Source organism: Stegostoma tigrinum, chromosome 3 (genome assembly GCF_030684315.1).
Source record: "Stegostoma tigrinum isolate sSteTig4 chromosome 3, sSteTig4.hap1, whole genome shotgun sequence".
NCBI lineage: Eukaryota > Metazoa > Chordata > Chondrichthyes > Orectolobiformes > Stegostomatidae > Stegostoma > Stegostoma tigrinum.
In genome coordinates, this window is record NC_081356.1 from 114,158,004 (window position 1) to 114,174,507 (window position 16,504).

The following is a 16,504-nucleotide window of genomic DNA, read 5'->3' on the forward strand; positions in this document are numbered from 1 at the left end:
AATGGGAACTGCAGATGCTAGAGAATCCGAGATAACAAAGTGTGAAGCTGGATGAACACAGCAGGCCAAGCAGCATCTCAGGAGCATAAAAGCTGACATTTCAGGCCTAGACCCTTCATCAGAGATCTGTTGAAGGGTCTAGGCCCGAAACATCAGCTTTTGTGCTCCTGAGATGCTACTTGGCCTGCTGTATTCATCCAGCTTCACACTTTGTTATCTTGAGAATATATATTTCTGTTATACAGAGTACTGGTCAAAACACATCTGGAGTAAGATGCATAGTATTGAGTTCCTTAATCACAGAAGGATATAAAAATGCTGCAAACATTTCCAAACATATTTACTAGGTTAACATGGGCAAGGCTGAAAGTACTGGAGTTAGAAGAGTAAGGAACAAATTGATTGAATCATAACAGACGCTGAGGGGTATTACCAGGGTAGATGTCAAGACGATGCCTTCATTTGTTGCAGGGTTGAGAACTTGGGGTCACAGTTTAAAAATTAGTGATTTCTCTTTTAAGGCAGAGGCAGAGGCATTTTCCCCCCCTACCAAAACAAAGAACAAAGAACTGTATAGCACAGGAACAGACTTTTCTGCCCACGAAGACATGACACGCTTCTAAACTAAAAACCCTCTACCACAACTCAGTACATATCTCTCTATTCCTTGTGTTATGGACCAGACCAGACCTGCCCGTCCCACAAAACATTGTAAGGAGAGAGCCTAGATCTTAACTTTTACATTTATTTAAAAGGCAAGTGTAAGGTCTTGTGTCCAAATGTGATTCGAATGGTCCACAACTAGGCTTTAATGAAAACACACTTTAATCTTACTACACAGTTAAAATACAAAAAAAAGCATAACCTTAACTTTATTGAAATACTTAACCAAATAATGCGTTGTTTAACTATGAATCATCAACTCTTCCAATATCATAGGCAGCATTCCACAAACACAGCCTTTGGCAAAAATGCAATTCAACAAACAGTTCTGGTTCTCACTTGCTGCCTCTCTCCAATCCAGAAGATATAAATTAAAAGGGGCAGACTATTTCTAAGAGGAAGCTTCACTGTCTAAAACTTCACTCCATAGCCAAGAACTTGAGTTTTTTGCTCAGCAGTTAGCAGAGGTATTCTCACTAACTGAACCAAAACATAAAGCCTTCTTGGGTCTGTGGAAGCCCTGGCCCTGCCCACTTGTGATTCATTTGTCTCATTTTAAAAAGAAACACCCAAGGAGAACTCAAATACTGTTTACCAACTGCCCGCCTGAATAAGACATTTTTCAACATCTGTGGCACTGCCCTCTGCAAAAGAAACTGCACAGAAAATATCTCTCTTAAAAGGCACAGTCCCATCACACCTGCTTATTCATGTATCTATCAAGATACCTCTGAAACGTTGCTCTTTTATCTGCTTCTACCATCTCTCCCAGCAGTGCATTCCAGGTACTTAACACGCTTGCCTCTCATGTCTCCTTTAAACTTACCCCATTTTAGCTTAATCCTATGCCCCTGGTAATTGACATTTCTATCCAATGAAAAACATTCCAACTAACCATTCAATGCACGCCTCTCATAATTGTGTAAACTTCTATCTAGTCACCCCTCAGCCTTCGACATTCAAGTTAAAATAAACTTTGCCTAATTTCACCTCATAGCTTAAACCTTCCAAATTGGGCAATATCCTAGTAAATAGTTTCTGTACCTTCTTCAAAGCCTCCATATCATGCTGGTGGTTTGGTGACCAGAACTGTATGTAATAGTCCAAACATGGCCTAATTAAAGTTCAATACAGCTGCGACATGAATGGACAGTTTTTATGCTCTATGCCCTGACTGATGAAGGCAAACATACTACTTGTCTTCTTGCCCACAATATCCATCTGTGTTGTCACTTTCAGTGAACTGTGAACCTATACACCTCGGTCCCTCTGTATGTTAATGCTTCGCAGGGTTCCACCACTCACCGTATACCTCCATCCAGCATTGGACCTTCCTAAATGCATCACGGCTCATTTGTCTGGATTAAATTTGTGGTTGGGGGAAGATGACAGCCTCATGGTATTATCACTAGATTATTAATCCAGAGACCGAGGCAAAGTTCTGGGGACCCAGTTTCAAAGCCTGCCATAGCAGATGGTGGAGTCTGCATTCAATAAAATTCTGGAATTTAACATCTAATGACGGCCATTAATCCATTGCTGATCATCAGGAAAATCCCATCTAGTTCACTCCTGTCCTGTAGGGAAGAAAAACTGCCATCCCTACCTGGTCTGGCCTATGTTACTCCAGACCCACAGCAATGTGGTTGACTCTTTACTGTCTTGTCAGATGGGCAATAATTGCTGGCCTAACTACTGACACCCTCAGCCCATGAATGAATAAAACAAAGACCAAAAGGTTGCAAATTAAACTAAAATTGTGGGGATTCAGATTAATTCTTGCTGTCTGATAATAATTCAACTGAAATTTAGAAAACAACAGGAATTAAAGATATGTCAGTGCAGATGACGTACAGAATGGAATGTCCCAGCACTCAGTGTTGCTGTTGCTATCTGTTTCAAATTTACTTCAGGGATTTGGACCCTGAAACCTAAGACAAATTGATCAAATTTACACCTGTTTACAAACTAAAGAGGTCATTTTGACTTTGTGCAACCATGTTAAAACAAGTGACAGCAAACTAGCAGCCCCCTTTACAGCTCTTGTGATTTTTGATTTCCTCTGAGCGCAGTTGGACCTTGATCAACATACAAAATAAGTCTTTTTTATAAAAATATCTGCAGACTCACACTGCATACAAAGAACAGACTGGTTTCCAGGCCAGTAGCTGGCTTACATCCAACACAAATTGGGCTTGACAATACAATTACAAATGGGTTCTCCCAAGTCAAATATCAGGTGTACTGGTGTTGAATTTTCTCTCGTTTTCACTGATTCAGGTCAGACGTAAAGCTTGGCCACTTGAATGAGGATCTAGCGGGCAAATCAGTAGCAATAAAATCAAATCTCAACTTGATCTGACATGGCAGCTTCATGAGACGGGGGTAAGAAAAGAGAAGGCTAACTATTCAATTGTCTCCCCGCACCTGGCTTATAAATGTACAGGCTTGGAACGTACATTGAGCAATGTTGAGTCATATCCATTTCAAATTCTTCAGTGGAGTGAAATGAGTAAATCCTTCTCTAAAATAGACGAAATAGTATTTCCCCCCTCCATATGAAGGAATTAATCACTCAATAGTACAGATTTGAATATTTTTGAAAAGAGGAGTTATCTTTTTGGAGCTTTAGAGTTGGTTTTCATCAAGAAAAATGTAAGAATGAAAAATTTCAAATGGTCAAAGTAGTTCATATTACAGGAGAAAAAGGGACCCTTTAACAAACTTTTCTCATGCAGTAGAAAGTATGATTTCTTTTCAGTAATATTTGAATAAACCATTCCTAGATTGGGATCACTTGTCCTTTCCAAGCTATACTTTATTCATGGCTCACTCCCCTCTTCAAATGTTCTTGAAAGATCATATTATTCAATTATGTTTGGTTGTTTCTAAAAACAAACAAAAGTTAAGAGCTAGGAATAAGGAAGAGGCTATTCATCTCCTTGAGATTTCTCCAGCATTCGACAAGATTATGGTTTATCTGCTTGTAATCCATGCTGCTACCAATCCCTGGTTCCCCACCACATTGAATTGATTCTTGTAACTAACCTTTGTCTAATACATATCGGCACAAATGCAGCCAAAGTAACTGAAATTATGTTGGCAGCTGCTAATATAAATATCACTCCATACAAGACATTTTTGCTGTCAGGTTGCAGGTGAGAGGAGATCGAATCCTGGAATGAAAGGGAAAATCAAATTATTCTCCAATTTGATTAGCAGTTCTAGAGTTAAAAATGCAGCATAATTAGGATTTTAAAAAGTTAAAAATTTAAAATTCTCTTACCACAGTTACCAAACCCATGTCAATAAGCTTGGAAAGCACAGAAACATTTTGTTCTATCTGTCTAAAAACAAAGATACTGAGATTATTCCCAAGAATATTGAATGTTTAAATTCTGAAAATTGCAAATGTTGATTTTCAAAAGAGACTCATTGTACTCATACATAGGTCACAAAAAATTGCATGTAGGTACAGCAATTAGGGAATCAAAAAGAATGTGTCCTTTATTGTAGCATTGTTTATAGCATGGAAAGAGGCCCTTCAGCTCAGTAAGTCCATGCTGATCATCAAATATCCATCAATTCTAAGCCTGTTGTCCATCACTTGGCCTATTATGTTATGATTCTTCAAGTGCTCATCTAAATAGTTCTTAAACGTAAAGGGATTAGAGTACAAAAATAAAAAAAGAATTTTCCACAGTAGTATCAGGGTTTGGTAAACACCTAGGACATGGTGTCTCCATATTTAAGGAAAGATTCTTCCATTGGAGGCAGAGAAAATATACTAGCTTGGTCTCTTTTTCTACAAAGAGACACTGAGCAAATTGGGTCTAACGTTTTCTGCAGCTTTTATGAATGAGGGTTGGTATCACTGGAGCATTCAAAATTTGTGAAAGCATTCCACAGGGTAGATACTGGGACATTGGACAGTATCTCCTCATTTTCAGTGGAAGTGGAAGAGTTCTCAGGAGGGGAACCTACTGCCCATTGAAATGGGCAAGACTGCTGGATCTTCCAGCAATTGGTCAGCTGGTAAGTAGTTCATAGATATTCTTGTAGAATTAGAATGAGACCATCTTGGCCACCAAGAACTACCAGCCCTTGAGAGAATAGGGCGGCGGCTGCTGCTAATACACCTTCCACAGATTCCCAGCTCAGAGGATTATGCACAAGGAACATAAGCATCATTTGAGGAAGGAGTGTTCTGAGGGTGGGGTTGAAGTGAAAAGGAAAGGAGGTAAGGATGGTCACAAACAAGTATAGAAGGTAGACCAAAGGGGAATGAATATTTCAAGATCTGGGTCGTCCTACTCAGGGCAATTCAGGCAAAGGGAGGACAGGGTGGTGATGATCTGATCTACCACCACCTTCACCTAATTTGGTTCTCTGGGCCCACACTGGGAAGATCCCTCCCATTGTTTCCCCATGATTGATAATAAGGGGGCATGGTTTCAGAATAAAAGGGTCATCATGTAGCATTGAGATGAAGGGAATTTTTTTCTATCAAGGCATTCTAAGTGTTTGGAAATTTCTGTTCCAGAAGATTGTGAATGTGCTTTCATTGGCTTTATTTATATCTAAGGTAGGCAGATGTTTGGTCGCTTAGGGAATCATGGGATTGGCGAGCAGTTAAGAAAGCATAGACGAGGCCCAAGGTCATCCAATGGTCACACTGGACAGCAGAAATGGCTCGATGGGTCTTTTAGTGTTCCATTCTCAACACGCTCTTATGTTCCCATTAAAGCCTTGAGCTGAATTCTGGAAGTGAAGTGATAGTAACTGTCCTACACACTAGGGCAGCATTTGACCGAGTGTATGGTCAAGTAAAATGAAAGTGAATGAGAATCAATGGACAAACTCTTTACTGCTTGGAATAAAGACTTGACATAAAGATGATAGTGGCTAATTATCTCAGAGCATTTTAACATGGAGAAACTGGAGGAGGAGTAAGTCATTTAGCTCTTCAAGCCAGTTCATATGTTCAGTAAGCTCCTAACTCCTACAGTACTCGCTGTATGTCAATTAAAAATCTAACTCAGCCTCAGCCCCAGCACATCACTACAGGATAACAAAGTGTAGAGCTAGATGAACACACAGGCCAAACAGCATCTTAGGAGGACAAAAGCTGATGTTTCGAGCCTAGACCCTTCATCTGAAAAGGGGGATGGGGAGAGGATTCTGAAATAGGGAGAGAGGGGCAGGCGGACTGAAGGTGGATAGAGGAGACGATAGGTGGAGAGGAGAGTATAGGTGGGGAGGTAGGGAGTGGATAGGTCAGTTTGGGGAGGACGGACAGGTCAAGGGGGCGGGATGAGTTTGGTAGATAGGAAATGGAGGTGTGGCTTGAGGTGGGGGGGGGAATAGGTGAGAGGAAGAACAGGTTAGGGAGGCGGGGATGAGCTGGGCTGGTTTTGGGACGCAGTGGGGAGGGGGTAGATTTTGAAGCTGGTGAATCCACATTGTAAGCCCACCGACTCCCACAGACACCAGGAATACACCTCCTCCCACCCACGTTCCTGCAAAAATTCCATCCCCATTCCCAATTCCTTCACCTCTGCTGCATCTGCTCCCAAGATGAGGCATTCCACTCCCATACATTCCAGATGTCCTCATTCTTCAAGGAGGCAACATCCCGCCTCCATCGCAGTGGTCGAAAACGCCCTCAACCGTGTCTCCTGCATTCCCCGCACCTCATCCCTCACACCCTGCCCCCACAGTAACCACCAAAAGAGAATCCCCCTAGTCCTCACATACCACCCAAACAACCCCTGGATACAATGCATCATCTTCCAACACTTCCGCCATCTACAATCTGACCCTAGCACGAAAGACATTTTTCCATCCCCACCCTTGTCTGCCTTCCGGAGAGACCACTCTCTCCGTGACTCCCTTGTCCATTCCACACTCCCCTCCAACCCCACCACACCTGGCACTTTCCCCTGCAACCGCAGGAAGTGCTACACCTGCCCCCACACCTCCTCCCTCACCCCCATTCCAGGCCCCAAGATGACTTTCCACATCAAGCAGATGTTCACCTGCACATCCGCCAATGTGGTATACTGCACCCGCTGTACCCATTGTGGCTTCCTCTACATTGGGGGAAACCATGCGAAGGTTTGGGGACCGCTTTGCAGAACACCTACACTCAGTTCTCAATAAACAACTGCACCTCCCGGTCACGAACCATTTCAACTCCCCTCCCATTCCTTAGAAAACATGTCCATCCTGGGCCTCCTGCAGTGCTATAATGATGCCAACCATAGGTTGCAGGAACATATTCCACTCATATTCCACTTGGGAACCCTGCAGCCCAATGGTATCAATGTGGATTTCACCATCTTCAAAATCTCCCCTCCCCCCACTGCATCCCAAAACCAGCCCAGCTCGTCCCTGCCTGCCTAACCTGTTCTTCCTCTCACCTATCCCCTCCTCCCACTAAGCCGCACCTCCATTTCCTACCTACAAACCTCATCCCTCCCCCTTGACCTGTCCGTCCTCCCCAGACTAACCTATGCCCTCCCTACCTCCCCACCCATACTCTCCTCTCCACCTATCTTTTCCTCTATCCATCTTCAGTCCGCCTCCCCCTCTCTCCCTATTTATTTCAGAATCACCTCCCCATCCTCTTTTTCTGATGAAGGGTCTAGGCCTGAAACGTCAGCTTTTGTACTCCCAAGATGCTGCTTGGCTTGCTGTGTCCATCCAGCTCCACACTTTTATTATCTCGAATTCTCCAGCATCTGCAGTTTCCATTATCTCATATCACTACAGGAGTTCCTTAGGGAAGTTTCCTAGTCCAAAGCATCCTCAGCTGCTTTATCAGTGACCTTCCCTGTAACGGAACGTCAAAAGTAAAAATGTTCACTGATGATTATAGAAAATTACATTTCAGAAGCAACTCCTCAGATTATGAAGGAGGCCACGCCAATGTGCAGCAAGACCTGGACACTGTCTATCATTGTTCCCTCACTGTAGTGAGTCTAAATCTTGGAACACCCTTCCGAACCATACTGTCGGCCTACCTGCAACACATTTTCACTTCCATTCTTTCAAGGGCATTCAGTGATTGCTGTTAAGGTCAACATTTATTGCCAATGTTCACATCCAGATAATTAATATGCAAAACATACTCAAGAGCATGTTCTTCACTAAAATTATATTTATGTTTTCATGCCACCACCCACCTTCAATCCAGTTGGTACTAGGCAATGTTTTTAAAAATTATTTTCTTGTAAGATTAATAGAAAGCTTGTCATTCCAATTTGTAAAAGCATTTTTGTTTCTATTAACAATTAGAAAAATTTGTTGATTTTCCTTTGGACATTTTGACATGCAGATAACTGTGTTAATTGTATCACTAAAAAGATTACTTTAGGACAGATGATCAGATGGTTAACAGTCAAAATGTCGCCAAATACAGGTAGGTATAAATGCATTCATTAACTTGCAAGTGTTTCAGATCAGGAGAAGTATATGGCTAGGGGGCACAGATATCTTTGCTCATGTATCCAGTGCGTTCAGTTTACACTAAAAATATAATTAGAATAAATAACCCTGTCACCCAAGGGAGTACATCAAACCTATGCTCCAGAAGTTGTCACCTGCATCCTGGAAAGAGCACCAGCAATATGGATCATATAAATATGATGCAGAAACAAGACGTGAACATGCATTTTTCATGACCACAGGACTAAAAGCAGTCTACAGTCACTTTTGGAAGCAAAGTCATTGATGTGGTAAATGCAGAGAAGGAGAGAATCTTGCAGAGCTGATGGAGGCCTTGGTTGTCAGGTGGAGAGACATTGAGACTATTTTCACGAAGATCAATTGTTAATGATGCCCCCTGGGCACTTAACAAGCTAATGGGAGATTGGAGGACAAGATCCACCTTAAGTCTTAGTAGCCAAAAGGTCAACAGGACACCTTTACCAGGCTGGCACTGGGTACTGCTATCCAAAGCTCAGATTGATGAGCAGCCCAGGCATAGCTGAGTGATGTGGGAAAGGATTGGCAGAAGTAGGTTCCAGGAGGAGGGGTGTCAACAGAACAAATAGGAACATGCCTGGCAGAGGACAACCCCATTCCTGATGCCAGTTGCATTAATTAGCCACTGAATGCCTTTGAGCAGGGGACACCATCCTCATCACCGCTAGGGCCCCACAAGAAAACAAGCCAGGTCTGCTTCTCAATCTCAATGTGGCTTACCCCACGTTGACCCCTGAGTAAGCAATGGAAGGATAGTTGCAGAATGGCAGTCCTGTGGGCTTTCATTAGCCAATTATGGTCCCAAATTGGTGGTGGGACGTGAAAGCTATCCCTGGGTATAATCAGGGCAGAAACAGGAAGGTGGCAAGCCCCCCTTTCTCACCCACTTTCCCATCTGATTAGTGGCAGGAATCTGTGCAATTTCTGCTCAGCCACATCTCAGGCAGCAATGAAATGAGAAGCATCTGGATTGCCATGAGCAATGCATGGGACACTAAAGGGCCTAACACATATTTTCAAGAAATCGTTATGTCTGGAATTGAAGCAGACATCAGAATCCAGATTTGATGGAGCAGATGTGTAACATAGGAACAGGAGTAGGCCATTCAGCCCTTTGAGCCTGTTTCACCATTCAGTAGGATCATCTATGCCCTAACTCCATATACGTGCCTTTGGTCTTCATACCTTACTTCTGTTGCTTTCCAAGAATTTCTCTATCTGGGAAACCAACAATGAGTACCACTTATGAAATAAGTAGATGGAGGAGTTTTTAAACTGAAAGATTTACATTGGCCAGGAGAAGCCACCAACCTATCACATTGTGGCAAGAGATTACGTCCACTTGAGAAAGCAAATGGGACCTTCTTTCAATGTGGTGTCTGACAGACGGTACCTTCATCAGTGCAGAGTACTCAGTACAACAGTCAATTATTGGCGTAAATGATATGCTCAAATCACTGGAGTGATACTACTGAGCCATGGGTGATGAGGTCACATAAGATTAGAAACCTTGCTGTTCAAGAAGGCATGATTACATGGATAGTGACCTAAATCCTGAAAAGGTACAGGGCATTTTAGGAAGGACAGGAAGCCAACAGAGCTGCAAGGATGGTTCTGTAGTTAATGATAACAGAGTGCATGGCCCAAGTTCAGAAAACCATGGCTTGTTTTTGACCCACTTGGGAAAGTACACTGATTCTTGAGTGCAACTACTCTTGGGGCCACCACAAAAAAAAAGTTAACGTTAAAGATTTATTCAAAGCATCCCAGTTTACCTGCCTGAAGCAAATAGGTTAATAGAAAACATTGACCAAGTTTCGAAACTTAAGAGCGACTAATTATTACATTTGAACAGTTTCACCTATGGTTTATATTTGAACTACTAATTATCAATGTATAACACTACTAGCTGAAACTCTGTCACTTCTTAAAACCATTTTAAACACAGATAGGGAAAAAAGGATATTGTTATGGGCGGAGATAAAACATTAAGGCAAGGTAATGCAATAGATCTCGTCCACAGGCTTTGGTAAGATGTTCCTTTCACTTCTCAAGATATTCCAAAAGACACAGGGTGACTTGTACACTAACTATAAAGTTTGAGTTACTGGTTAAAGGCAAATGGTGTTCGAGAATAATTGGCTCACATCAAGCTTCAGGAATATTTATGGAAGAGATATAGAGACAAAGCAGGCTTCTTCCCATCTGAAAACTCTGTCACAGTATCATTCACACCCACGAGCTATCCAGATGTCAAGAATCAGAGACTTGTCCTCAGACTGATGACCTTTGGTATCCAGACTGGTCCCAATTGCACAAACTAATCAGCTACCTGTTTTCAGTCGAATCTCAGTCTGCACACATGCCCGGGGCAATGTTGTTTCATCTCACCTCCCCAGGTGCTCACAAACAAACAGCGTAAACACAACTCAATGGATTCCAGTAACTTGTTTTAAAAAGGAGTGAGAGGGGATATGATCAAGTCAAGTAGTCACACAGGGCTCCTGAGCAGGAATTACACTGTAGTTTGAGGGATAAAGGAAGATGTCAGGAGAATTGGCAGAAGGGAACAAGATTAATCATGGGAGATTTATATATATATCTAGACTGGAAAGGTCAGACGGGCAAAGATAGCCGAGATGTGGAGTTCACAGAATGTTTTCAGGATGCTTTCTTAAAACAGCATGCTCTGAAGCTGACTAGAGAGCAGACTATGCTTGATCTAGTATTGCGCAAGGAGATGGAAATAATTAATGATCTCAGTGAAGACACCCAGGTCACAGTGACTGTAATATGATCAGATTAGACATTTAGTTTGAGGGAGTGTGCTGAGGCTATTTCCCCATTTTAAATTAGGGGAATTAAGCAGCCATGAATGCAGGGCTGGCTGAAGTGAACTGACCCATTAGGTTAAAAAGCTGGGTCAGTAGGAGTGCAGTGGCAAATATTTAAGGGGACATTTTAGAATACATAGAAAAGGGACATTCCAAAAGGGTAAGAAAATTTCCAAGGAATGGATGCACCACAAGACTGAGAGATGTGGATTAAGTAGGCCATTCAGCACATTGAGACTACTCTGCCATTAATGGCTGAACTAATCAAACAAGGAAAGAAGGCAGGTCAGAAGATTGGCCAGAATATATAAAAGAGGAAAAAAATGACAAAGTCTCCCCTATTGCACTTAGCAAATCAAACAAACAATCAGAAAGGAGAAAGTAGAATGAGTGAAAACCAGCCAGAAATACAAAAACAGAGAGAAAGAGTTTCTACATATGTCAGGAAAAAAAGTTAACAAAGTGAGCATTGGTGCTGCAGAGAACACGGCTGGAGAATTAATAATTGAAAATAAGGAAATGGCAGTGAGTATTTTGCATCAGTTTCAGTACTGAGGATATGAATAATAACAACACCAACAACATCAGGAAAATGGAAAGAAGGGAGGGAAGAACTCTTGGGGAAAAAATGCAATAATAATCACAAGAAGTGATACTGAGTAAATTGGTGGAGCTGTGAGCTGTCAAGTGTCCGAGTCCGAATCCTGAGTCCTAATGGACTTCATCCTTGGTCTTAAAAAGAAGTGGCGAGTTAGTGAATTGGTTTTAATTTTCCAAAACTCCCCTGTTTCAGGGACTTTCCCATTAGATTAGAAGATGGGGAATAGAATTTCTTTATTCAAAGGAAACAGAATCAGAAAGCAGAGAATGACAAGGCATTTGGATTACTGAGACAAGGTGTGGAGCTGGATGAATACAGTAAGCCAAGCAGCATCAGGGGAGCAAGAAAGCTGATGTTTTGGGCCTAGACCTTTCTTCAGAAATGGGGAAAAGGAAGGGGATTCTGAAATAAATAGAGAGAGGGGGAGGTGGATAGAATATGGATAAAGGAAAAGAAGATAGTCGAAGAGGACACAGACAGGTCAACGAGGTGGGGATGAGGCCAGTAAAGGTGAGTGTAGGGTGGGGAGGTAGGGACAGGATAGGTCAATCCAGGGAGGATGGACAGGTCAAGGGGGTAGGATGAGATTAGTAGGTTGGAGATGGGCGTGAACTTTGAGGTGGGAGGAAGGGATGAGCTGGGCTGGTTTTGGGATGCGGTAGGAGGAGGGGAAATTTTGAAGCTTGTGAAATCCACATTGATACCATTGGGCTGCAGGGTTCTTAAAGAGAATTTGAGTAGCTGTTCCTGCAACCTTCGGGTGGCATCATTGTGGCACTGCAGGAGGCCCAGGATGGAACGTCGTCTGCGGAAATGGGACAGGGGACTTGAAATGGTTCACAACTCGGAGGTGCAGTTGTTTAGTGCGAACCGAGCGTAGGTGTTTTGCAAAGCGGTCCCCAAGCCTCCGCTTGGTTTCCCCGATTTAGAGGAAGCAAAAACAGGTACAGCAGATGCAGTATACCACTAATAGATATGCAGGTGAACATCTGCTTGATGTGGAAAGTCTTCTTGGGGCCTGGGATGGGGTTGATCGAGGAGGAGGTATGGGGGCAAGTGTAGCACTTCCTGCTGTTACAGGGAAAAGTGCCGGGTGTGGTGGGGCTGGAGGAGAGTCCGGAGCATACAAGGGAGTCACGGAGAGGGTGGGCCCTCCAGGAAGCAGACAAGGGTGGGGAGGAAAAAAATGTCTTTAGTGGTGGGGTCGGATTGCAGATGGCAGAAGTGTCAGAGGATGATGCGTTGGATCCAGAGGTTGGGGTGGTACAAGAGGACAAGGGGGATTCTCTTTTGGTGATTATTGCGGGGACGAGGTGAGGGATGAGTTGTGGGAGGTAGTCGAGGGCGTTCTCGACCATGGGGTGATGGGGAGAATGTTGCGGTCCTTGTAAAACGAGGACATCTGAGATGAATGGGAGTCAAATGCCTCATCCTGGGAGAGGTGCAGGCGGAGGCAAAGGAATTGGGAATAGGGGATAGCATTTTTGCAGTAAGGTAGGTGGGAGGAGGTGTATTCTAGGTAGCTGTGGGAGTCAATGGGCTAGAAATGGATATCTATTTCTAGGTGGTTGCCTGAGATAGAGACAGAGGTCCAGGAAGGTGAGGGATGTGTTGGAGATGGTCCAGGTGAACTTGAGGTTGGGGAATCTCCCCTCGCCCACCACATCCCAAAACCAGCCCAGATCATCCCCGCCTTCCTAGCCTGTTCTTCTTCTCACATATCCCCTCCTCCTACCTCAAGCTGCACCCCCATTTCCTACCTACTAACCTCATCCCGCCCCCTTGGCCTGCCCATCATCCCTGCCTCCCCACCTACACCTCACCTTTACTGGCTCCATCCCTGCCTCTTTGACCTGTGTCTCTTCTCCACCTATCTTCAATCCACCTCCCCTTCTCTCCTTATTTGTTTCAGAACCCTCTCCCCTTCCCCATTTCTGAAGGGTCTATGCCCAAAACATCAGCTTTCCTGCTCCTAAGATGCTGCTTGGCCTGCTGTGTTCATCCAGCTGTACACTTTGTTATCTCTGGTAATCTGGACCTGTAATTTTCCACTCTTATGTTCCTCCATGTGTTCACATACATGCACTGTATTCATGTTTTAGACTATTTATATTTCTCTTATTCTGGTTCCATCCATTAATTTATTCTAGTACTATCTAGCTCAGCATTTTGAGCACCCTGGTAGTCCTCTGATATTCCCTCAAGATTCCTACAGCCCTGGTGATTTAGTTTAAAAGTCCCTCCAACAGAACCAGCAAAACATCCTGCAGTGAACTTGGTTCTGGATGTGTTCATGTGAACCCCATCTGGCTTTAAGCCTGTCTCCCCCATCCCACCCCCACCACCAAGCCAGCCGCAGTGTCCCAGCAAATGAAAGCCTTCCCTTGTGAACCATTTTTCCAGTCAAACACTCAACTGTTCTATTCTCTTATTTCTTAATTCACTTGTATGTGGCACAGGAGGTAATCCATAGGGAGGTCAGTCATACTACTTAAGCTCTTGCTTGCTAATATTCTATTTACTGCCACATCACTCACCTTACCCAAGTCACAGGTACCAAAGTAGATCACAACCTCTGATTACTCTCGCCACTGAGGGATACACTGAAGCTACTCTGAAAATGTCTGTGCTGGCACCAGGGATACAATTTGTGATTCCAGGATGGCATTCTGTGACAATAGAAATACCTGTCTGTTCCTCTAACTATCAAACTTCCTACCATCACTTTTCTTCATTTCTTCCTGTACAGCTGAGCCCATCCTCTGTGCCATGAGCTTGCTGTACTCCTTGGATAAATCATGGCCATCAGCTGCATCCAAAATTAAGAAAACTACTGGAGAACAATATTGTTGGAGTCAATGCCTGGCCTACTCACCTGTTCCATTCCCAATTAGCCTCCCTGCCTGCCCACCCTTCTCCTCCCTTAAGATGCACTCCACATTGTCTTTTGCTTTAGAGATGCATCAACGTGATGCCAGCTGGCACTCAAACTCTGAAATTTGGAGCTCAAGTTTCTCAAGTGGTCACACATGCTGCTTGTGCTTATCTAGGTCACATGAAGTTTTCCACAACTCCCCATATGCCACACTCTACATAGCCAAGCTGTCCCGTTGTACCTTGAGCATTTTTTGAAACTGTTCACAAACTAAGATTATAAAGTCAAACGCATATTACTCACCATTATCAACCAGCTTTCTCTTGTTCATGCAAACTGTGTATTCAGGAGAAAGAACAAGAATTAAATTGCAATGGCCTAGTCATATTATCGCTAGTCTATTAATCCAGAAACCTGAGACCTGGGCTTGAATCCTAGCATGGCAGATGGTCAAATTGAGTTCAACAAATAGGGGAACAATTCAACAATGGGGTGACAGTGATTGCTGCTTCAGTGCCATGGACCTAGGTCTGGTTCCACCCTCAGGCGACTGTGCAAACTCCACACATTCTCCTTGCGTCTGCATTGGTTTCCTCCCACAGTCCAAAGATGTCCGGAGTAGGTTGATTGGCCATGGGAAACCCACGGTTATAAGCATAGGATTGGGTGCAGGGTGGTGGTCTGGGTGGGATGCTCTTTGGAGGCTCAGTATGGTCCTGATAGGTTGAATGGCCTGCTTCCACAAAAAGTCTAGCGAAACACTGGCCAGAATCTTAATTTCTGTGTAGAGATGGTTTGAGGTTAGAGAGGGAATTTGAGATATCAAAAAAAATCAACAAGATAGCTACTGAAATAACTACACACAGGCCAGTGTCACACTACTTGTGCACAGTAATACAAGGCTGTGGTCAGCCCCCTGGAGTGAGGAGATTCTAAACCCCCTGTTAATATTGGTCAGCCAGGGCTTTTTGGGATTGGCCCAAGTTAACAACCCCAATCAAGGACCTCAGTCAACAAGACCTGCCTGGTTTCCATCACTACATCTCTTCCCCCCGTAGACCTGGTCTCTCTTGTAGCTTTTTCTGCCGTTTTCACCTCAGATATGGTTCCTCTGATGGTAGCTTTGACATGGATGGCGTGTACCAGACCACTGCCTGTCTCTTGCATCCAGAGCATCTTGGGAGGATTTCCTCCTCCTCTTCCTTCAATGGCTATGGTACCAAGGTTGCACTCATTTCAGACTCCAAAGTTTCCTCAACACTAGATAGAGGAGGAGAGCCATGGTTTCCAACAGACCTTCTGACTGTTCTGAAGGGCTGTTTTAGCTGCTCGATTTGAGATAACAGCTCATGTACATCTTTGTTCGGGACTGTATCACCTATACAGTCTTTGTAAGTCCTGTGATGTGACCTCACTTTATACCCAAACAGAGCCATTTCCATGGTTCCAGCACCAAACTTAAGTTGTCTCTCACTTAGAGGTGACACGTGGCTGGCATTGACATTTCCACTGCCATTTCACCACCCAACTCTCCCCCAATCTGAAAATATCAGATCTAACTTGGTCCAGAGTCTCCTCCCCATCAGCAACTTCTGCTGGAGCTATCTCTGTTGCATGTGGGCTGGCCCTATAATTCAACAGGAATCAGGACAGTTATCAATTGATGCTGGAGGCTACTTCTTTAAGCCCACCTTCAAGATTTGGACCACTACATAGACCATTGGGCGATGGATGGTATGGAGCTGAATGCCATTTGACTTCAGGAAATATTCAAATTCCTTGCTGGTAAATGACATCCCATTGTCCGCGACCAATACCTCCAGCAGCTTACGTATTGTGAACAACGCTTGCAGTTTTTCATTCATCTCAAATTTGCTGAGTGAACTTTATGCACATCCAACTATTTTGACTGGGCATCCACAACGACCGGGAACATTGAACCCATGAAAGGACCAGCGTAGTTGACATAACTGGGTCCAGGGTTTGCCTGGCCATTCCCATGAATGGAGGAGATGCCACTGGTGGCAGTTTTTGTCCTTGTTG

The 16,504-nt window shown here is 43.7% G+C and overlaps 1 protein-coding gene across 2 annotated transcripts in view; it reads right to left on the bottom strand.

Annotated features, from left to right (window-relative positions):
- The window catches only part of LOC125451065 (cadherin-related family member 2-like), a 142,178-nt gene that overhangs the window by 19,749 nt on the left and 105,925 nt on the right, over window positions 1-16,504 (bottom strand). For both annotated transcript variants that reach the window (XM_048527772.2, XM_048527771.2), the window contains exons 27-28: window positions 3,950-4,010; window positions 3,712-3,839 (exon numbers count right to left, since the gene is read on the bottom strand). In XM_048527772.2, coding sequence (XP_048383729.2) covers window positions 3,712-3,839; window positions 3,950-4,010 — 189 coding nt within the window. The remainder of the gene's footprint in view (window positions 1-3,711; window positions 3,840-3,949; window positions 4,011-16,504) is intronic.